The sequence below is a fragment of the Tenrec ecaudatus genome, chromosome 5 (assembly GCF_050624435.1).
Source record: "Tenrec ecaudatus isolate mTenEca1 chromosome 5, mTenEca1.hap1, whole genome shotgun sequence".
Lineage (NCBI taxonomy): Eukaryota > Metazoa > Chordata > Mammalia > Afrosoricida > Tenrecidae > Tenrec > Tenrec ecaudatus.
In genome coordinates, this window is record NC_134534.1 from 163,995,605 (window position 1) to 164,020,316 (window position 24,712).

At 40.9% G+C, this 24,712-nt stretch overlaps 1 protein-coding gene across 1 annotated transcript in view; it reads right to left on the reverse strand.

The window, feature by feature from the left end:
* DPP6 (dipeptidyl peptidase like 6) overlaps window positions 1-24,712 on the reverse strand; it is an 890,123-nt gene that overhangs the window by 352,145 nt on the left and 513,266 nt on the right. The window contains exon 5 of the mRNA XM_075550777.1: window positions 10,612-10,686. Within this exon, the coding sequence (XP_075406892.1) occupies window positions 10,612-10,686 (75 nt within the window). The remainder of the gene's footprint in view (window positions 1-10,611; window positions 10,687-24,712) is intronic.

The following is a 24,712-nucleotide window of genomic DNA, read 5'->3' on the forward strand; positions in this document are numbered from 1 at the left end:
ATTATTGCAGATGCAGGCAGATTAAAATTTAATACTCTTATCATTTATACTCCCTTTTGAGCCATTATATATTTGTTCTAGTTTTTAATATTTCCTGCTTCCGTTTCACATGAGGTATTTTCTGTTTTACTTTGTAATCATTGCTAGTTGCTGTTGTCGTTTATAAATGTTGTTTTCTATATATGAAACCCAGGAGAGATAAATCTATAGGATAAATCTAATGGTTCCTTGGGGTATGGCAGGGGCAGTTGGAGGGAAATAGGTAGCTAATAATAATGAGTGTAAGAAGGAAGAAAATGTTCTAAAATTGATTATGATGATGATTGTATAACTCTTCTTAATATAGCTGAACTATTCAATGGTATGATACGTAAATTATATACCAGTAAAACTTTTGAAATCCTTAACTGTATCAGTTTATTAAGAGAATAGAGGTCTAAATACAGGCATGTGTACATATGTAAATCTATTTATATAGGATGATGGGAAATAGATCTATGTACATATATTTATAGGTTTAGTATTAAGGTAGCAGATGCACATTGAGCCTCTACTCAAGTACTTCCTCAATGCAACACCTTGTTCTATGAACTTAACATTCCATGATGCTCACCTTCCCGACACAATCACTGAAGACAAAGCTGGTGCATAAGCAAATGTGGTGAAGAAAGCTGATGGTGCTCAGCTAGGGTCTTAAAGCCTTGAGATAAACAAGTTGGTCTCTAACTGAGAAGCAACAAAGCCCACATGGAAGAAGCACACCAGCCTGTGTGATCATGAGGTGTCTATAGGGTCAGCTATCAGGCATTAAGCAACAAAAAAATCCTGTCATTGTGAATGAGGGGGAGTGTGGAGGGGAGACACAAAGCCCATCTGTAGGCAGTCGGACATCCCTTTTCAAAAGGGTCGCAGGGAAGAGACGCCTGTCAGGGTGTAGCATAGCACCAATGAAGTATACAACTTTCCTCTAGTTCTGTAATGCTTCCTCCCCACCACGATCATGACCCTAATTCTACCTTATAAATCTAGCTAGACCAGAAAATGTACACTGGTACAGATAAGAGTTGGAAACACAGGGAATCCAGGACAGATAAATCCCACAGGACCAATAATGAGAGTAGCAATACCAGGATGGTAAGGAAACCATCACAGTGATCTACATACAACCCCTCCTTGGGGGACAGGGAAAAGTAGGTGAAAGGAAACATCAGTCAGAATAAGACATGACAAATTAATAATTTATCAATTATAAAGGGTTCATGAGGAAGGAAGGGTGGGGGAGGGAGGAGGAAAACGAGGAGCTGATACCAAGGGCTCAAGTAGAAAGAATATTTTTTGAAAATGATGATGGCAACAAATGTACAAATGTGCTTGACACAATGGATGGATGTATGGATTGTGGTAAGAGTTGTACGAACCCCCAATAAAAAGATTTTAAAGAGAGAGAATGAGAATATATCCATGCTTAATAGTCTAGTTTCATAGGTAAATTTGGAATTCTGTAAGAGGTTAGTTTCTTAAAAAAACAAAAAATAAAACCTAAGTTTTTCACTTAGGTTTCAAATAAAATGTAGACAAAGTACCTTTTCATAGATTTATATAGCATCTTTATTCCACTGAACTTACATATTGTTAATAAAATAATAGCAAGAGCTTACATGTATAGAACATAGGATAAGATTTGTGTTGGCATATCCTTACATTATTTATTTAATTCTCACAATAGCTATTACAGTTAAGTTGTTTATATATAGATTTTCATAATACTCCTCAGTCAGTAATGACCAGCTCATGACCTCATTGCTCTGATAAGAAAAATTGCAGTTTTTTGCCTGGCTCTAGGTCATCACAAATCCTCTGTATAAGAGTGATGAGAACATGGTTTTCCTAATACCCGTTCCAGAATTTTATCCCAATGTAATCACACCAGCCTGCTTCCCCAGCTTCTAGGAAGTTTGGCTATCAGTAAGAAAGAAAGTAGTCATATTCTCTAGCATATATTCCTTTAGCTGATAGGATTATGAAAAATGGGTTCTGTTGAGTGTATTCTGATTCCTGGTGACTCTACGTGTCAGAGTACATTATAGGCTTGTCGAAGGATGATTTTGTGGAAGGAAATCACCAAGTCTTTCTTCTTAGACATATCTGGGTGGATTCAAACTTCTACTCTGAGTTAGTAGTCAACCATCTTAACCGTTTGCTCTACCCACAGACTCCTCTAATATATAAGGGATCATCATCACTATTATTTAAAACAAATCCCTGATGGTGTCGATGGTAGCTTCTCAACTGCCTCCCATTGATCCTTACATTCTGATACCCACCCCCTGGTGTAAACCCTAGTGACTTGTTTCTAACAAACAGAATATGGTAAAGTAAGGAGACGTCCTCTAGGTCATAAAGATTGTGATTTCCATCTTCATAACCATCTTGCATTGGCTGTTCGTTCAGGCTACCCTAATGGAGCAAATAATCATGTTGTGAACTTCCCACTGAAAAGACCCATGTGGCAAACCATGAAGGTTAGCTTCCTTTCAAGAGCCCACAAAGAGCTGAATCTCATGGGCAAATCTGGGGACAGATCCTCCCTCAATTGAGCCTTGAGATAATGCATTGCAGCCTGGGGGAGACTCAAAGTCAGAGGATCTAGCTAGCTTGGCCTGAGCTAAGTAGTAAATGGTGTTTATTACCATACCTAGAGAATTTTAAATAATAAATAGTATTTGCTTTAAAACATTATGTATTGAGATAATTTGTTACACAACACTACATAACTAACATAAATTAATTGACTTACATAAAACCATCTTGCTGACACAAGGACTGCGTGATTGACTAGGATTTTATTTTGACCAGATCAGGGACCTCTATGTACCTAATTGTGCTCCTGTGAGGATTGCATATGGATTGAATGTAACAGTGCTAGTATTTAATATTGAATGTAACAAATTATGGATAATAAATACTGTGTTAGACAGGATTCTCTAGAGAAACAAAACCAGGACCTCAGTTCAACTCACTTCTGTGAAATAGTTAATTTACTGGCAGTCCATCAACTCATAAGGGCTGTTGGCTGCAAGTCAAGAAAGCAGACATCTGAGTCTTTTGTAGAGCAATACAGCCAGCCTGGCCACAGGCAGCAAACAGCAGGGCAGGTAACCAAGTGTCAGCCAGATGGCAGCGTCTGACAGTCTCCAGCTCAAGTGTGGTGAATCAGATTTCCAAGGAACCTCAAACTATAATGAAATGGTCCACAAGTTGGGTGTTCCACAGGTAGTGTAGCTCACAAGTTGAGGCAGAAAACTGGCTAAGGCAGCTGCACACTGGTCCAATCATCAGAGAGCAAGAGACGGAAAGGTGAGGCTCACTGAGGCACTTATATCTTTGCCCTTCAATTAAACTGCAACCTTATGTGTCTATTGGCCAGGTTGGCACAATAAACCTACCCATCACAAAAATTATTTACCATTTTTCTCCAATATTCCTCCTACAGATCAAATACAGGATATATTTTTCCAGGAAAACTTCAGTCATATTCTAGTCTACAGGAAAGAAGCTCTTTTAGGACAGTGACTTTCACATTGGGCACAAGGTCAGCAGTTCAAACCCAGCAGTTGTTCAGTGGAATAAAGATCAGACTTTCTAGTCCTATAAAGATTTTCAGTCTCAGAAGCCAACAAAGACAGTTCTATTCTGTTCTGTATGTAGGGTCACTATGAGTTGGAATTGATTCAGAGGAAGTAAGATTTTTTTTGTTTGTTTGTTTATATATATCAGGTACAACCTCTGACTATTGGACCAGACTTTTTTTTGGACTAGAATGTTCAACGGGTAAGAATAATCACCCAATGAAGTCCCATAAGATCTGCAATGAAATTAGTTATGCATATTCAGCAGCTTCTTTCAGAGAGAAAATTAACAAAGGTAAAATACTTCCCAGAAAGTTACATAATATGCTAATATTTTTAATGATCTAAAATGTTGCATTTTCATTACCCTTTTCTCTCCCTCCCCAGCAGTCTCATAAAATCTCCAAATTTGTCCAATATACCTCAGAATTGATGGAAGTACACAGCGGCTCTCAATTGAGTCAGTTTTTGTTTTGTTTTGAGGCAATTTTTCCCTCCTAATAGCTTTCAAGTTAGTGATAAAAAAGTTTCCATTTCTCCCCAAAGTCTAGCTTATTTTCAAAGGAGCCCTATACATTGAGAAATGTTATCAAGTTCTTTGTGTGAACTGAACAAGGTAACGCCAATTTAAAAAAGAGAGATAATCTTTAGGAAACATTGGTTCGTGGAACAGAAATTATCTTTTAAGAAGTATGTGATGACAAATCAACACACTTCAGCTTCCTGTAGCCCAAGGTTCTCCTCATTTCTAATCTCTGCCCCCATCTTCACATAACCATCCTCTCTGTGTGTGTCTTTCTGTACTCTTCAGAAAGAGATTAAGAACCTACCCGCCAAAGCATATCTTCCAACTATGTTTGTACTTGGCTTCTTTCCAATCACGGTACATTCACAGGCACCAGAGGTAAGGATTCGACTTTTTTTTGTTTTTGAGGTGTTTCACAATTCAACTCATAATAGGTGTGTTCTTTTACTCGCACATCAAATAAAATATTATTTTGCTTGTATTCCAAGTAACTTTTCTTAAGAGTTCTTTTGAGCCCAATAAAGCAGAGTGGGCCTGGTTATCATGAACTTATTTGTGCATGATCAGAAGCACTTGCCAAAGTATAGATTAGATAGTATTAGAAATTTTAGCTACGCACATTGGCAAGATCATAATTCCTAGACAGACATGGAGTTTTACTAAGTTGGTTGACAAAAAGTGTTTTGTCCTCTCATTCCTTAATTTTATCTCTGTATATATGGTGGAATTTGAAGTACTTATGATACATAGTGTCACTTGGCGCCTGCTCCCATGCTAAAAGATTGAGAGAAGGCAATGCCACAAACATAACTGCCCATCACCCGAAATGTGCAGAATGTCCCTGTTCTAGATCCTGAGGGGTAAAAATACACAACAGGGAGGCAGACTGTCCTTCTCCTGGAATAGCGTACCAGGTGCATGCACAAAAAAGACTAGGATGTGCCAAAGCACTGGGGAAGGAAACCACCGTATGTTGTAATTAGCGTGATGTTTAATAATCCTTTTACCTTCCTGAGTTTCCCCATTCTATAACCAACCAATCAATTTCACACTCATATTTCCTACTGCTTACGAAATACCCCAGTCACCTGAAATGAAACAATTCCAAAGTAAACTCACGGAAGATCTTGTCTCCTTATTTTACCCCGAACATGATGCGAAGGCGCTCTTTTCTGTCCGGGCAAACCATATCTCTTTCTTCTTATTATTCACCACGCACACTTCTGATTTCAGCTTAAGTTTCATTTTCTCGCCGAAACCTCCCCTTATCTGGCAAATGAGGTGAAATCCCTTGACGCATGTCTCTCTCACGTTCCTTGGCAGCTCTTATCACAGCTGCACTGTCGCCAGTATTATTTGATTGCACTATAAGCTCGGTGAGGTACAGTTGTGTGTCTGCTTTATAATAAATAATTCCTGAGAAGTTTTTCTAAAAAGAAGAACAAATGGAGACATCCTGTGTCTAACATACAAGTGAAATCTTCCTGGAAAATGTGCCCTCTATTGAACTTCAGGGATGTCTATTGGAAAGAGTAGGGACTAATGTGTGCCACCTACAACATGCCAGGTGCTATGTGAAATACTTGTGCCAGCCCTGGGAGCTGGTGGTATTTTAGCATGTTCTTTCAAACCTTGGGTCAATGGACTCTGGACTCACCAGCCTGTGATCTACCCACTTCTGCTTCACTCCTGGCTTCATAGGCCTGCATCTGCTTAAGGCCAGAGGGGGTGCTAGGTGGCATCTGATCCACACACTTGAGTTGGATGGACCGGGCCACTTCATTCATATAAATTTCTTTCTTGATTATAAGTTCCTTCTTTTTTTTCCTTTTCTTTTTTTACATTTTATTAGGGGCTCATACAACTCTTATCACAATCCATACATATACATACATCAATTGTGTAAAGCACATCCGCACATTCCCTGCCCAATCATTCTCAAAGCATTTGCTCTCCGTATAAGTTCCTTCATATACACATACTTTTATCACTAGTTTTGATTGTCTACAAAACATGTATTTCCCAATATTTTCCTTCAGTTAAGTAAGCAAACTGAGCAGTTTTATTCCAAAGACTAACAGATGCTACATCCTATGGAGGAGTATTTCAAGGTTCCCATTCAGAGCCAGGGAAGACTCCTACTTAGCAAACTATTCTTTACCAAAGAGGCTATCACTGGACCCCCAGCAGTCTTTCATAAGGAGCACTGTGGGGAGATAATGGTACAGGTGCTGTGGAAAACAGTTTGGCAGTTTCTCAGAAAGTGAAACAGAATTAATTACCTCATATACCTAGAAAACTTAAAAGCAAAGACAGGAATAGAAACCTGTACAACAACATTCATTGCAACACTATGCAAAATAGTCAAATGATAGAAACAGCCAAGTATCCATCAGCAGATGCATGGATAAGAAAAATGTAGTACATCCTTAACATGGAATGCTACTCAGACACAAAGAGGCATGGAGCCATGGTTTCTACAGCATAGAAAAACTTTTAAATATTATGCTGAGTGCACTAAATCAGACACAAAATGGCAGATCATATAATCCCCTTAACTAGCTTGAGCAAAACAATGCACATAATATAAACCACATATTAGTGGTTATCAGGGTCTATGGGGATAGAAAGTGGGGTTTATTGCTTAAGGGGTACTGAGTGCCTATTGGGAGTGATTAAAACTTTTGGAAATGGATAGTTGAAATGGCAGCACAAATATAAGTAACATCTCTAATTTAAACATGTAGTGTGGTTTAACATATATAGCGATACTAATGCAAATTATTTTTAAAGAAGCCTAGCAGATGGAAGAGAAATGGGTGAAGAATTCTATCATGTACTACGCACTATTGTAAGGTTTTTGAGACTGTAAATCTTAATGGGAGCAGAACTCCCAGTCTTTCTACCATGGACATGCCGGCCTCATGTTGAGCAACCCAACTGTAACCGGCTCCACCAGAAGGCCTCTTTCTACCAATCACAGAAACCTAGTATCTTTGATGCAGAGCTAGAAATGATCCAATGGACGGATCTTATCGGTAACATTCTGGAGAACAAAGAGGAAAAATATAAAACCTCGTTTTGAGGCTACAAGGAATTGGATATTGTTAATCCCTCAGGTATTCTATCCCTCTGCTGGGGCGGCCCAATGATGAAACTAGTCTGCAGTAACATGAACTGAAAGGGCTCTATAGTTTATCAGTCTAGGCTTGCCTCACTCAAGGGTTAGCTGTGCCTTCTGGGGCAGAACAGCACAAATTCACTTCATCCACATGAAAGTCCTTCAAATAACGACTGAGTTTTGCCTAGTACTCAAGCGCAAGGATCATATTTTAGGTCGCTCCCCGGGTTCTAGTGGAGTTGAAACAGCCCATGATCCATGTAATCCACGGAGCTTACAGAGCCCAGTCTAGAGCTTCACGGAGGCAATGCGGGTTTGTGACGTTAAAAGCCCCCTTAAGAATGTCAAATCCCTGAACTGCTCCCAGCTCCTTAGGTAGATAAATATATCCAGTCACTCCAAAGAACTTGGCTGGAGAATATAAAACCTATTATAAAATTGACAGGAATAAAAATAAAACCTACCAGAAAAACAGTCAACTGAAGGAAGGTAACAAAAAGAAGTAAACAAGCAAAAAACCCCAACAATCCCAACTTCCTTTGAAGTTAGTTCCAATCCTCGCTGTCAACGAGGTGATTCCAACTCTTGGCCACCCTATGGAGGTCAGAGTGGAATTGCCCTGGCGGGTGTCAGAGGCTGTAACTCTTCATGGGTTTGGAAACCTTTTTTCTCCTGCAGAGATGTGGGTGGTTTTGAACTGCTGATGTTCAGGTTTGCAGCCCAATGCTTTGCTACTATACCACATCAGGCCAATGATGGTGGCCCTAGCGATATTACTTACAAAATCAACACAGACTGAAAATTTGAACAGACTCATGACAAAAAGAAATGATCAGGTCATTAAACAACTTGCGACAACAAAAATTGGCCCCTGATAACTTCACTGGAAAATTCTATTTCCATTCAGAGAACAGCTCTCACCATTTACTCAAAAGGGTTCTGGGGTCTAGAATATGATGGAATAAAATTCTCCCAAATCCATGTTTTGAAACAAGCATAACCCTGATATCAAAACCAAGGAAGGACATCACTAAAAAAGAAAATTATATATATATAATGAGGGGTACCCCCCCAAAAGATTGTTCTTTTCAAAGCTATGTATTTAACTGTTTTGTTTTACAAACAACCTTATCACCTTCAAACCTACTACTCTCCATTATACTTCAGAGACCTGTCAAATCTGTGATTCCATTCTTAGAAACATTTTTCAAAATCCTCTGTTTGGATGGCTGACAGCACCTCCCTCGTTTTTTAATTCACCTCTTCTATGTCATCGAATCACTGTCCTTTCATGTCCCTCTTCACTTGCAGAAGCAAAACGAAGCTACATGGACCAAGGTCAGGTGAGTAAGGAATGTGGGGCAAGAGAGGCACTCTGTTTGTTGCCCCAAACTGGCACATTGAGATGGCTGCATGAGCAGGTGAATTGTCATGGTGGAAAAACCAATCTGCCATAAATCAGGCGCTTTTTTGGGTCACACACTGTTATGCCATCTTTTCAGATCCTCTAAAGAGAAAGACTGATTAACATTCCGACCTGGCAGAACGACCCTAAATGCCCTACAAGTTGACATTTTTGCCCGGTTGGAAAGTTGAAGGACACACAGAATGAGGTTTGACATCCATTGATATTTCATCTTATTTGAAAGGAGAAAACCATGTGCACACTTGAGTTTTCCCATAGCGCTGTCCTTGTAAGCTGTGTTCAACAGCACAACAGTTTATGCAGTGTTTTTCCCAAGCTGGAAACAGTCTCATACCTGCACGCTGTTCTGTTAAATTTGGCATCACAAAAAATGAGGTTTGAGCAGAACTGCTTTTAGTTAAAATTTCACTGTGACCAGGTGATGCCACTGGGTACACGAACTCAAAGCAAGTGGCTGGATGAATTCCTAATTGGAAAAAAATCATACTATAAAAGCTTCACCCCCCCCCCAAAAAAAAGCTTCACCCAGAAGAGCTTTATTCCAGTTTGGGTGGTGATTATGGGGGAGGGGAACTACCACCTTGTATACCTAAAGCTAGATAGATGATAGATAGATGATATAGATAATTTTTTCCCAAAGCCTAGAGCCCCTAAAGATAGAGACTGTAAATATTCATGGACACAGAGACATCTTGTCCAGCCGAGCAGCTGGTGGGTTTGGACTGCTGACTTTGCAGGACAGTAGCCTAATGCTTTAACTCACTGCGCACCAGGGCTCCTTAATGGAAGGAGAGTGTGTGTGTGTGTGTGTGTGTGTGTGTGTGTGTGTACGCGCGTGTGCGCCACTGTGAGATATAACACTGAAGTCTCCAATAAGTAGCCCAGTTGTTAAATGAACTTGTCAAAGAATGCATTTCAGGATTAGATTTGTGTTCCCATGCAAATCACTTACTTGACCTGACACCCCCTCCCGGCCCCCTCCACACACATAGAAACATAAAAATACATCATGGGTTGTGAATGAAAAGGCTGGCCTTCTCTGATCATGGGAAGAACCTGTAAAATTCTCCCAAGAGCTGTTCCTACTACCTTTCAAGCCAGACCCCAGTAGCCCTGAGAGCAGCTCTTGGACACACTCATCAGAATGGTCTCCAGAGACAGTGGAATTCTGCATTGTATTGAACAGAGAACAAAGTCCCCCAGCTCAGATTTATGAACTTGTTATCATCTACAAATGGCGTCTGCATCACATGTACAAATAAGTCTCACTTCCTCATTCATTTACAATGAAAAGGCAAAAGGAATTTTAAAGCAACAGTACGGTAAAAAATAAGAACAAAACCCATGGCTTAGAAACTGTTAGGCTGACGCTAAAGGCCAGACTGAGATTTTCTGGAAGATGCTGGTGAGGTTTTATAGGAGGCTCAGATATTAGTGCTAAAAATAGGGCTTTATAGAGTGAGGAAAGTGATAGTTCAACCCCAAACCCAAACACCATGAATGAAGATAATTAATGTACTCGTCTAGTGAAAACCTGGCAGTCACTTTTTGTTCCTCAGATGAAATTTATAGTGTGATTACAAAAATGACAAGGAAAAAATTATACTAAAGGGTAAGATAAATTGATATAAAAACCCAAGTTCTAACCATCACCCCAAGAAAAGCCTATAAAATAGCTTCTAAGATGAAAATTATGTGGTTCGGCTAGTGGGGAGGTTGTTCGTTATTCTGCCAAGATTTTCCCCTTTCCTCTTTCCTGGGTGGCACTATGATATACAAAGGAGATTTCCTCAGGGCCCACCAAATGTTTTAGAATTCAGTGATCACAAGTATGAATATTCAAGGAATATGCATAATAAAGTATCAGAATTAAGAAAATATTTCATAGGCAGAAAAGAGAAGTACTCACTGGTTCCACGTTATATGAAAAAAGCGCATACTCTTTATCAGGTGATATTTCATATCTGATGGCTCGCAATGATTCCTAAAAGAAAACATGAAAAAAATTAAAGTATACGTTATCTACAACATAACTCACCGATGTGTAATACAAGTGTACCTGTTAGAGACATTTCCAAATCTTGCTACTAACATTTGGATGTGGCAAAACTTGCTAAAGCACATTAAAGAAAATTACATGCGTTTTTTGCTCATCTGGATGATATTCAGATAGCTAATGCCTTTTTCACATTTTGATTTGTCTTCTTTTTCTACATTTCAACAAAAAATACTTCCATCTGCTGAAAAAGTCAATAAATATTTACATCTCAAACTCCTTCCCACAACACTCTTAATCCTTCCCTTTCTTTTAGAAATACCTATTTGTATAATGTTCAGGGCAGTGAGGTATTTAATATAACACACAGTAACTGAGTGAACCATGCAAATAAGTTATATGGAACCTGTGATGTCAACTTGGCTAGGCCGTGATTCTTAGTGTTGTGTGATTTCTCTCCCATTTGTAATCTAATTATTCCTCATTATATGTGATGCAATTCCTGACCTGTAGACCATACTGACTTGTAGGCTGTGGCCAATGGTTTGGCTGAATGATCAGGGAGCGTGATTGGAAATTTGGTGATAAGAAGATGGGGGGAGGATATATTTGGCCCAACATCTCTGAATGGACCAAAAAAGTGAAGTTATTTTTGTCTCACCTGAATGCTCACTAAAGAGTTAAGACCACTGAAGAGGATGTTAACAACTAAGTATATAAGATGGCATATTCTATGGAAATCAGTCATTCTCTTTCCTCAACCATTCCTGCCACTGCTCAATGGACCCATGAGCAACGTAATCATGGAGGTTAGGATGGACGGCATGTGTGGGCTCAACCACATGGTCTTTCACTCCCCGAGGTCGACTTGGTTACTGCCATTTCTGAGTACCCAATCTGCCAGCAGCAGAGATTGAAAGTGAGTCACAGAAATGGGACCAATCTGGTAGCAAATTGATTACATGGGACCACTTCCATCATGGAAAGGGTGGTATTTTGTTCTTATTGAAATTAACATTTATGAATGAGGATTTACCTTCCTTGAACACCTGCTTGCTGCCAAAAGTACCATTTGTGAATGTCCAGAATATCTTATCCATTCACATCATGGCACCCCACAGTGCACTGCCTCAGATTAAAGGACTCCCCTCACAGCAAATGAAGTGTGGCAATGAGCCCACGCTCCTAGAATCCATTGGTCTTAGCATGTTCCCAGTCATCTTGAAGCAGCTAGCTTGATAAAACCATGTAATGGCCATCTCAAGCCACAGCTAGGTGGCAGTACTTGCAGGGTTGGGGAAATGTCCTCCAGGAGGCGGTCATGCTCCAAAACCGAACATGAGATAGTGGTATTTCTCCAACAGTCAGGATTCCTAGGTCCAGGAATCACTATTCCTCCCAGTGACACTAGCATCATTTTTGCTTCCTGTCCCTGCAACCCTATAGTCTGTAGGTCTTAGTTCCAAGAGGCACACCACTGAAGGCATGTGATTGATTATTGTGTATCAATTAGTATGATTGATCCTTATTACCAAGGGTAAAGTGAATTGGCATTACCTAATGGAGGTAACAAAAAGACCATACTTGGAATTCAGGAGATTCCTTAGTTTGTCTCTTTGTATTATTATGTCCTGTGATTAAAGTAAATGGCAAATTAGAGCAACCCAATTCTGACATGACTACTAATGGCCTAGACCCTTCAGGAACAAAAGTTTGGGTCACTCCACCAGATCAAAAACCAAGACCAGCCAAGGTGTTTGCTGTGGGTAAAGGGAACATGGGATGGGTGGTGGGAAAAGGTACTTCTAGCTACACCAGTTGCAGAAACAAGGACCATGATGATTTCCTCTTGTTATGCACACATCAGATATTGTTTCATTCATTTGTAAAACATAAAATGCAAAAGGTGTTGTCATATTAGGCACAAGTATGAGTTTATGATTAAAAAGATGTATACATTTGCCAAGTTGACAAGGAATGACTATGGTAGTAAAATTTTGTGTCAACTTGGCTAGGTAAGGATCCTCAGCAGTTTGGCAGTAAGAGCATCCCTGTAAGTTGAAGGTCACAGCCTGATGGCATCTTGAGGGTGTAGCCTAGTTCATATGTGCACATAGACTCTTTGGAGAACTCTCTGCCTCTCTCTTCTTACTGGTGTGGATCCTGAATCTTTCACATTGCCTGCTGGTTCTTTAGACTTAGGTCCACCATATTGCCTGGTGATCCTGGATGCTGCCAATAGCTTGCCATAATTGCTGATCTTCCAGTTTTGTCTGCATTCACCAGTCATGATCTTCCTGCTTCATCCTCCTGCCCCCTGGTTTGTCTTCCAGCTTCCTGGTGCCCTGGCCCCAGAAGCCATTTGAGTCAGGAAAAACCTCCAACTTAACATTTGACACCTGGACTGGAAGTAAACGGAACCTAACCATTCCACAAATGTGTCAACCAGTTTTCCAAGTGTCACTGGTTTTGCTTCTCTAGAGAGCCCAGTCTAACAATTGTGAACATGAAAACCCTGACCACCGGACCAGTAAGTAACATCATGATTAATCGACAAAACCTGCAATGGTCAAAGAATCCATTTTATTTGTATTCAAAAATCAACGCCCATGGAAGCAGCAGCCAAGCAATCAAACGATGCATTTCATAGGGCAAATCTGCTGCAGTGAAAACCAGAAACGTCACTTGGAAGAAGCTGCCCAAGCGGTAGTCACCTTCAGCCACCTCATGCATGCAGAAGCTGGATAATGAACACAGACTCATTGATGGCTCCGCGCTACGCTGTTGGAGAAGACTGCTGAAGATATCCTGAACTGTCAGAAGGAGGGATAAATCTGTCTTGAAATGCTCCTTAGAAACAAAGATGGCCGGACTTGGTCTCACGTACATTGAACATAGCATCAGAAGAGTCTTTCTCCTGGAGAAGGGCTTCCTACTTCAAAGAGGGTCCACGAAAAAGAGGCGAGCCTGCAGCAAGATGGCTGCAGAAATAGTGTCCAGCAAGCAACTGTGTGAGAATGGTGTAGGAAAGGACAGTGTCCATTCGCCTGTCCACCGGTCACTGGGATCCATAGCAGGCCTGACACTAACAACAATGGTAATGAGTAGGGCCGTAGAGGTATTTTTAACATTGTGCTTTTTAAAAAAGGCTTTGTTTTATCTTTACATGTTTCATCTCTTCAATAAGGTCTTTTGGCTTGCTTTTCTCTAAGTCTCATGTCATTCTTATACAAATTATCGTAAGGCATTTTATACCTTTTGCTTGTATTGTGAATAAGATATTATATTGTAAATAAGATATTTCCCCATTTTCATTTCCAGGTACTGATATACCTAAAAAGAAAAGCTATTGAATTACTTATTTATTTCTGGTATTCATATGTCTTAGGAAGTTTTTTATTTATTTAAGTAGGTTTTTTAAACGAAAGCCTTTTGTATTTTCTAAGAACGTAATTACGATATCAGAAAAAGAATTTGTTTTATTTTTAGAGTATAATTCCAGTCATTTTCTCCTGTCTCCAAGAATATATTAAATATTAACCGTCACAGTGTGTTCTCCTGCCTGCTAGCTGGTTAAAATGGAAAAGACTTTACTGTTTGCCACTTAGGTAGGTTTTCACTGCTGGATGCTTCTCGGTAAATAGTGTTTACTCTCTTTAAGCACTTTATTTTATTCTTATTGTACCTGTTGATGTTGTTTGGCATTGTGTCAGTTCTGACTCACAGCAACTGCAACGTAGAAGACAGTAACATAAAACAAACAGTAGAGAGCATCAATAGGCACCTAATCTATTTTTGAAAACATATATACCCAGTACACATGGGAAGTAAAAATAATAAGACAAGAGATGAAGATGATAAATGACTCAGGAGGAGCCAGCGTGTGGGACTCAAGTAGACAGACAACCCTGTCTGTTTCCTTAGTCAGTGAAGAGGGTAATCTTTTCATCTTGTCCAGGTCTTAATGAGTAGGCCCTAAAGCTGCTTAACATTATTTCATGGAGTTAGACAGCCCCGGTGTCATTCCCAGGACTGTAATTACTGGATGTGAGAACCAGGGAAATCTTGAAAATTCCAGTTGTTATAGAAGAGGGTGAGACCATGATTAAACACCTACCGTTAAAGCATTCCTGGATGATTTCACAGCTGAATTCTTTCTAACCTTTAAACAGATCATTTCACAGGACAGCTATTGCAATTTTCTTTTTTTGCAATAGGCAAAGGGATTCAATAGTTTGTATCTTCAATCATCTTCATTTTTAGGGCAATTAGACGTGGTTTCAAAGAGTGATCATGTGATCTTAATGGCACAGTGAGACGGTCTGAGCAGGTCTCTAGGGGACTCAAATGGTTTGTGCTTGATTCCCAGCCGAAAGGATGGTGGTCGTAACCTGTCCCGCAGTGCCTAGGATGAACAGAACCCAGGTATCTGCTTCCGGAAAGATGAAAACACACCATGGCCATCAAGCCATTCCTACATAGAGTCTCCCACGTAAGGTTTCACACACTGTAACTCCTGATTGGAACAGACAGTCGTTTCTCTCTCCCACTGAATGAGTGGCTGATGGATTCAAATAGCTGACACTGCTGTCAGTAACACAATGCCTTGCCTGCTAGAGCCCAACCAAGAAAATCCTACAGGGCAGGTCTACTCTGGAGCACCTTGGGTCACTGTGAGTCAGAACATGTGTTTATAAACTATTTTCACAAGGTATGAAGAAACTCGTGCAGCTGCTGCACCTTCGACAGCATGTGAAAAGATGAATTCGCCCTCATCCGGGTAAATTGACATAATCTTTCACACACCTGAAAATAATTGTTTGCAAGTAGACCATCTGAATTCAGGCCTCGTTTTTATCTACCTTGCAGTTGTACAAGTTGGGGAAAGTTTTTCAGTCTTGTTTCAGTTAGATTTTATTTATGTCAACTTGCGTCTGGGGTGGGGGAGAGTCCAGCCTGAAGATGCCTCCTGTCAGGTATAGCCTTTTTATGAGAGAGACACCGGGGACCCGTCTGGTCTCTCTGTCCTTAGCTTTCCTGCTTCCTGGCACTCTCTTGCCCAGTGATGGCACCATGTGGTCCTCCTGACCCGGAGAGCTGTCTGCGCCCTGCCATTTTTCAACCAACGTCGTACCCACTCAACTCTGCCCCTGGCGGCCTGTGATGCTCCTGCATCCCGTTTAACCTTTCTGCATCGGCAGCTTGTGGATCTGAAGACGTCTCTGGACAGCATTGGGCCTATGGACTCAAAGTTGCACTGAACTGGGGTGCCTTTTTGATACAAAGCCCTTTCTTACACATATCTGAATGTCACTGGTATTGTTCTTCTAGACAACCAGCCTAACACAAACCTCTTTACAAGCCAGCTGCGTGCTCCCCACAGGCACCACACTCAAAGATAACCCTTTCCTCAATGGGATCCTTGGCTGACTTCTTCCATTCTGCCTCAGGTTTCCTCTGCCTTATATCACTGCCAGTCTTCCATTTCACAGGAACCCATTTCTGGTCTCTTTGGAGACCAATGTGCCCACTCCTAGTTCTGAATTTGTCCCTGTACAGCCGCTCAGCATGATTGACACAGGCTCGCATGGTTTCTCATTCTTCATCCTCTCCCTCATTAGTGTACCTTCCTCTTTTTAAAAATTTTAAATAATTTTACTGGGGGCTCTTACATTATAACAATCCATAAATCAATTATATCAAGCAAACTTGTACATATGTTGCCATCATCATTTTCAAGACATTATCTTTCTACTTGATCCCTTATTATCAGCTCCTCTTTTTTCCCTCCCCCACCATGAACCCTTGATAATATATAGTCATACCTTACACTGTACTGTATCCCTTCACCCACATTTCTGTTGTTTTTCCCCCTCTGGGAGTGTGAGTGGGTCATATATCCACCATTGATAACAGTTCCCCCTACCTGGCCTCCCCATGCTTTCCCATACCCACATGGTATCTCTATTCCCATTACTGTTTCTGAGGGGTTTATCTGTCCTGGGTTCTGTGTGTCGAAAACTTTTATCTGTACCAATGTACATACACGCTGGTCTAGCAGACTTTTGAGGTAGAACTGGGGTCCTGAGAATGGCAGGGAGGAAGCATTAAAGAACCATAGGAATGTTGTATGTTTTGTCAGTGCTATACTGCACCCTGGCTGAATCATCCCTTCCTTGTGACTCTTCAATTGTCTACAGAAGGGCTTTGGATGTCCACTTTGACCCCTCTCCTACACATTGATATAAATGTTTTTGATCTTTGGATACCTAAGCCTGTTGACATCTCATGATCACACAGGCTGGTGGGCTTCTTCCATGTGGGCTTTGTTGGTTCTCTGCTAGATGGCTGCTTTTAAGACCCCAGGTGCTACATCTTTTCATAGCTGGGCACCATCGGCTGTCTTCACTATATTTATTTTTGCACCTATTTTGTCTTCAGCCACCATGTCAAGTTATTAGAACCAAGGTTATTAGAGAAAGTGTTCTTATGTCAAGGAAGACTTAAGTAGAGGCTCAGAGTCCATCTGCTACCTTAATACTTTAACATATGAATGTATGTACATAGACCAATACCCCTGTCTTTATATACAAATACATTTACATAGATATGTGCTTATATTTACACCTCTCTACATAGCCTTTGTCTCTGGTGTTGCTTCCTCGGGTTCCCACCAACACGCTGGAGTATGCCCACACTAAAATCAAACAAAGACGCTCCCTCCAGCTCCTAGGCAATCTCCCTTCCTCCCTTTATCACGAAGGAACACTACAAAAACGAAGAGACAACGAGGACAGACAAGATAAAAGAAACAACAACAAAACGAGAGCAGACAGGACACAATGGCAGGCAAACCCCACAGGACAAGGAGGAGCAAGAGATTTAGAAATTCTAAAGCAAAAAATAAGTACAAAAAACTAAAGTGACTGTTTGTGCCATGCTTTTATGGTATCCCTGAGAAATATCCCTTTGCTCCCAACTAATGGGGCTTTGAATTCAAAGGCAAGTCATGTAACACAGCGGCCGATGTGGAATGACCGGCCCACACCCTGCCTGCTGCTCCCGGCCACCCACATTTCACTCTGCGTGCTTTGCGTGAGAAACGTTGTGTGGCTGCCAGCTCTCCCTACTTTCAAAGAGGAGCCAGAAATCTGAGTGTCAAGTTCACAAGCAATTGCTCTGTGACCCAAACACAACATTTCAGTGGGAATTGTGTGCTGCCAGCTTTGCCCCGTGAAAGGTGGAACATAAATAAATCTTTTCCCTAACAATTATTAGTTATGGTTAGGAAAATCCTGCTTAGGTTAAGGCATTGCAGGATAGCCATTAAGAATTCCATTCTCAATGGGTGTATGGCTGCTTCCATATGTGGATGCAGTAAGCAGGAAACAAGGGAAATGGGATCCCAGCTGAGTGACTACTCTCTGTGGTAGGCTGCTGCCCCCCTTGTGAGTGTGTAGGCAGTTAGAATACAACTCTGCTTGAGAGCTTTGTTTCCTGCACAATCCTGCCCTGAGCTCAGTGAGAACTAGCGAGGGAAGGATATGGAGGAATGTGAATTTCCTTCTCAAAGCATCCCATCTAGTTTGGTGGAGAGGATGTGAATTACTTTAATCAAAAGGAAATGAAACAGGATGACATGAAATGAAAACGTATAATCTAAAAGTGTTTTTTGAAGACACTGGACACAGTAAGAAGAGAGTAGTCTCGGATTCCAGAGGACGTAGATCTTAACACGAGCAGCCAACCTCATCTTTCTCCCCGCCGAGAGCAGATATTGGATTTGAACTGTCGACCCTGCAGTTGGCAGCCCAATGCCCAAACTGCAGTGCCAGCAAGTTCCTTCAATAGTACAAAAACCAAACTTTCTCTCATGGAATACATTCCATCCTCCAGCAACTCTCTAGGACCAAGTAGAACTGCCTTCAAGTTTCCAAGGCTGTATATATTAATGGGAATAGAAATCTTCATTTTTCTCCCTTCTGATGGGTTCAAACTGAAGTTGAGGTTAGAAACCCAACTCATAATCCTCTTTGCCCCAGGGCTCCTTCTAAGCACCAACCAGCAAGACTCACCACCACTGAGTGGATTCTGACCCACGCGTTCCTCTCAGAGCAGAACTGCCTCCGTGGGTTTTCTGAGGCCATATCTTTACGGACGCAGAAAGCCGTAGCTTTCCCCAGCGATTCATTTGACATTCCTGCCTTATAATGCTCTTTAATGCTCTTAAACCCGGTATGTGTAAGTCACTTAGAGTGTGAATCCAAATGCACCTTTACAATATGCTGTCATTAAAGAAACGGCAATATATAGCTAAATATCTGTACATTGGCTTTGAAACGTACATATATCGTAAACAACCTTCCTAATGTCTGATTCTGAAGAGAAAATGCGACATACAGCTAGTTTCTGATCCTGAAAAGAAGATATATCAGTCTTTATTGAACATGACACCACCTGGCATTCCATGCACAAGTCCAGATCAGAAAATCAGATATGGATCTTGGGCTTGTGCTCACTCAACAAGGGAAAGCAGTCTCTGACTCTGAAGACTGGGATCTTGCCTGACGTCTGAGATTATGCACTTTGCCGTCCATGTCGGACCCCAAGTACAAAAGTTGACCACTGAACATGAGTCATGGTCAAACCTTCCTCCTGAAACAATTCATGAGCAGAAGCTCAAAGATTGGGGCTGTAATGATTACATTAACCTTATGGAGACCTTATTCAGCCACCCTCGTCGGTGCCTTGCTGTCTTATGTGCCTTGTCATGACTACCGTGCGATACACTAAATGAGTGTCTGCATGGTAGAGTTGAACATATATTTGCTAATTTAAAAACAAAATCCCACAAGACACTTGATTTTGGAAAGGGTTTTTTAATAACTGCCTTTCTTATGGCCCTCTCTGTGAGGATTAATTAAATCTGAGAGAGCAAAATCATTCAGGTTCTACAGTTTAAGCAGCACGGCAGAGTTTCTGTTGTACAGAGGGTTGGTATGTATCTATCATTGGGATCAGTTTCCCTTCCTTCGCCCCCCCCCTCTGACCTTCCCCCTACCCTTTTGGTGAATTTATATGTAGACATCTGGAATAAATATCGGAGTTGATGCTGTCCCCAAACCTCTTTTCTCAATGAGAAACAAGAAAGTCCACCAACAGGACCTACCTGGATCTCCAGGTTCAGTGCTCTGGCTTTTGGTGCTGTGTATCTCACAGACCAGTTAGGAAGTATTCAGGTTGACTTATAATTGAGAATATATGGGGTATTTGGAATTTCTGTGGAGCAGGACTATGGTTCTACACAAAAACATATGAGTTGGCCATGAGTCAGAGTCGATTTCCAGGCTTACAGCTGGCCTGAGGTCAGATCTTGCTAGAAAGTAGTATGCCTATCAAACATGGGAACTGGGTAGCAAAGCTCAAAGGCACACATGTGTTGACCCCTGCCTCCAACTATTCAGGTAAGTGGAAGTTCTACTTTTCATGATTGTTTTAGCATCCTTTATAGTCATGCATGCAACACAGTTGTTGAGCACCTACTCTACGCCATTCAGTGTGCTAAGTGCCATGGGAGAGACGAGGCCAATCAAAGGAAGCTTCTGGTTGTAGCTTAGCCAAAGCATCCTCCTGTTCAGTTCATTCTCTGTGGAAACCTCAAAACCAAAACGAATCTCACTGCCATTGAACACATGTTGACTCATAGTGATGCCCCACAGGTTTCCAAGACTATCACTGTTTATGGGAGTAGAAAGCCCAGTCTCTCTCCCCAGGTGATGTGGATAGCAGCCCATTGTGTAACCACTACACCACCAGAGCCCCTAAAAGAACACCTGAAAATATCTAAAGTAAAAACATTTTGACAAATCATTTCTAAATAATACATTTTTATATACTATATAAAGGAGTCCTGGTGGCATAGTGGGTTGTCCTTTCGGGTGCTACCCTCAAGGTCAGTAGTTCCAAACCACCAGCCATTTCAAGAGAGAAAGACGAGGCTTTCTACACTCAGAAAGAATTACAGTCTTGGAAACCCACAGGGACCATCCTACTATGTCCCAATCGGTTGCTAATGAGTCGAGATCAACTTGATAGCAGAGAGTATACTATGCATATGTTCTATACTATTAAATAAGGAAGCCCTGGTAACACCACGGGTAAACCAAAAGAATGATCGTTGGAAAGCATTTGCTGTTCTATAGGAGAAACTATAGTAGTCTGCTTCTATAGAGGTTTACAGCCAAGGAAAGTCAATGGGGGCAGTTTGATTCTGTCCTATGGGCTCTCTGTTCAGAATTGACTAGATGGCCGTGGGTGGGTTATTAAGTATCAAGATTCAAACACATCCCACTTTAAAGGAAGTGACATTAAAAAAACCCAAATTAATAAAACAAAACTATGATGTTATCATAGAATGTTAAAACACATATACATGAATGCAAAATTTAAAGTGTTCGTGGTATTCTGAAATACTTCATGACTGATTTCTACCATCTAGAGGTCTGATAAAGGACAAGTGAAGGGAACTTTTGGTCAGGGAACAATGTTTGCTGGAGGCAGGGTGAGTGAGCCAGTCATTTAACTGCAACACTTAGCCTAAATCCTGCATTTGCATCATCGCCGATTATTTTAAAAGCTTTCCCACTGGCTTGGCATAGCGTTTGCATTCATTTGCATCCCTTTCCATCAGTGGATTTGAGGCAAAAGCCAATCATAGTAATTAAAGAGGCCTGAGGAAAAAGGGATCAAACAAATGCAGCTAACCCACTGGACTTTTCTCCAAAGTGGTGGCAGGGTTAATGACCTTTGGGTTATTCTCATGACTGATTCCCTTATCCAAAGTTAGAGTTAACCATATGACAACACAAGTCTAAATCATTTAGCCTATTATTCAGCCTACATATCTTGAGTGTACATTTGTATGGGAAGTTCGTCAGAGAAGTAATAAGTAAAGATTTGGAAGTGTCTACTCTATTTCTTAGATCAAGCAGGGTCAAATCAGAATTCATTAGAAGCTCTTCTCTTACTGTGGTGTCCCATGTATGTTGGAGTGGAGTTTTCCATGACTGATTATTCAGAAGTAGATCCCTGGACTTTTCTCCTGAGATGTATTTATGTAGAAATGAAATCTCCAATATTTCAGTCAGCAGCCTAGCATGGTATTCAATGTAAACTTCAAGACCAACTTAAAATGACACATCACTTACCTGCTTTATATTTACTCTTAAAAATGTTTTATATCAAAAGGAAATGAAATAAAAATATTCAGCTATTAGCAAAATAATTTTTCCTCCGGAAAAGCAGGGTAGATTTTTAGGCATCCAAAGATGAAATCATCCATCCTTTTCACAAGGACATTGCATTCTAGCCACATTCTGAGTTTTTGCTCTGTCACCACTGACCTGCAGAACTGTGACAAATTATTCTCTAGCCCTCTGGACTCAGAATCCTTATCTGGAAAAGCCAGCGAGCTGACTACGCTCTTCCTAAAGTCTCCTCTAATCCCCAGATTATGGCTTCTAAGATTCGTATTTCCTTGGTTCATCCCAGAGCCAGGTCATGATAGTTTTGTCTAGGCATCTGACGAGCTACGGCCTATTTCAGTTCTTGCTTCTTACATGGATTTTGCCTTAGTTTCCTCTTTTGAGTTCCCGAGTTTATCAGACAAAATTGATGAATGCTTTATATTGGTATATTTAACTCTTCTACTAATGAATACTAATATAATGAGAAATAGAGATTTCTTCAGTCAGTATTTTAAATATTGCTATTATGTGCTCTCTGTTGGTCGCATTTCATAGGGACTGTATGCACAACAGAAAGAAACACTACCAGGCCCTGTGTCATCCTCACAGATGCTGTTAGTTTGAGCCCATTTCTGCAACCACTGTGTCAACCATCTCTCTGAGCATCTTCCTTTTGTTCCCACCGACCCTCTACTTTATCAAGCATGATATCCTTCTTTAGGAGCTGATATGTCCTAATAGCATTTCCAAAGTACATGAGACGTTTCACCATCTCACTTTTAAAAAACATCTGGCTATTCTTCTTTGAAGCCTATTTGTTTGTTCTTCTGGCAGACCATGGTGCTTTTAATATTCTTTACCCAAACCATAATTCAAAAGCATCAGTTCTTATTCATTTTCCATTTTCATATGCATATGAGGCCCATAAAGAAATCATAGCTTGAGTCAGGCACATCTGCTTTCCCGAAACTGACATCTTTGAGATGTAACCATTTAAGGAGGTATTTTACAAAAAGATTTGCCCCAAACAATTATACATTCAAGTTCTTGACTGCTGCTTCCTTGGACAATGATTGTGAATTCAAATCATATGAAATCCTTTACAATTTTACTATTTTCTCCTTTCGTCACAATGTTATTTATGGACCAGGTGCAAGGAATTTGGTTTTCTTACATTGAGTTGTAGATGACATGGAAAGATGTAGTCTTTGACCTTCATCAGTAAGTGCTTCTAGTCTTCTTCCCGTTCAGTAAGCAAAGTTGTGTCATCTGCATATTGCAGGTGGTTAGTAAGTCTTCCTCCAATCCTAATACCACATTCTTCTCCATACAGTTGGGTTTCTTGAGTTATGTGCACAATACAGAGATTGAATAGGTATGATGAAAGACTACCATCCTGATGAATACCTTTCCTGATATTAAGCCATTTCATCTCTATTCCAAGGACTGCCTCTTGGACTACATACAGGTTCTATACGAGCACAATGAAATGTTCTGGAATTTCCACAGTTGTAATGATCTGAGAGTTAACGTTTAATGTGACAACCTGGCTGATAAACACATGTGGGGTTAATTGAAGAGCAGATAGATAAATGGCTCCATGAGCCTAGCCTTTCTAGTTTTCGGGTCTCTTACTTTCTGAGGGTCAGACCAGGGTATAGCTGCCTTAGTCAGTTCCCTGCTTCAGCTGGCAAGGCTCACTTCCTGCAAGACATCCCTGAGGAGAAGCCACATGGACCTATCCCAATGCAGCCCTGGGTGCTGGAGCAGCCTTGTAGAGACCCCTGCCAGCACTAAGATGCTTTCACGTTCACAAATTCGGCTTTCCTCCTGCAGTTGGCGTCATTGTATGTGTTTTGTGAGATGGAAGAGGACTTTGCGGATTGATGTGAGGCATATGGGCTAATGTTGGACTTGCGGGCTTGGGCAGCACGGGGTTGGGATGTTTTCTTGATGTGTATTTACCCTTTATATAAAACTCTGTCTTATACATGAGTTTCTGTACATTTGTTTCTCTAATGTATCCAGACTAACACATGATCCATACAGCGGAATGCCTTTGTACAGTCAATGAAAACCTGGTGTCTTTCTGGTGTCCTCTGCATTCAGCCAAGATCCATCCCATGTCAGCAATGATGTACCTCCTTCCGCGTGTTCTTTTAAATCAGGCTTGACTTTCTGGCAGCTCCCAGTCAATGTACCACTGCAACCATTCTTGAGTTATAGTAAACAGATTTTTACTTGAATGTATATGATATTTAATGTTTGGTATCCAATTGGCTGGGCCAGGATTCTCAGTGGTTTGGCAGTGAATCTGTATGAACTACATAATGTAATCATGTCCTTAATGAGCTCTGTCATGAACAACTAATCACTTGAAAAGAAGTGTCCTCAGGGATGTGGTCCACGATGGAAAAACTCCCTTGATATTTGCTAAGTCTGAATTGTGCATCTTTCTCATCATTCACTCTCTGCTCCTTTGGACAGGATCCAAGGCCACTGTATTGCCTGCTGCTCCTAAGCATCATCTGCAACCTGCTCTCTTAATTACTGACCTTACAACCATCTTCACTACTAATGTTGGGTTCATTCATTTCTGCAGCCAGAAACCTGCCCTCTGAACTGCCCATCTTGGGTTCATCAGTCTCTGTATATATGCCAGTCAAGAGAAGCCTTCAGCCTGCCAGCAAACTGGCCAGGTAGCTGTTTCCAAGTATCTTGGTATAGATTCGTGAGTGTTGCCCATACTGCCATCAACCCGTTTGAGT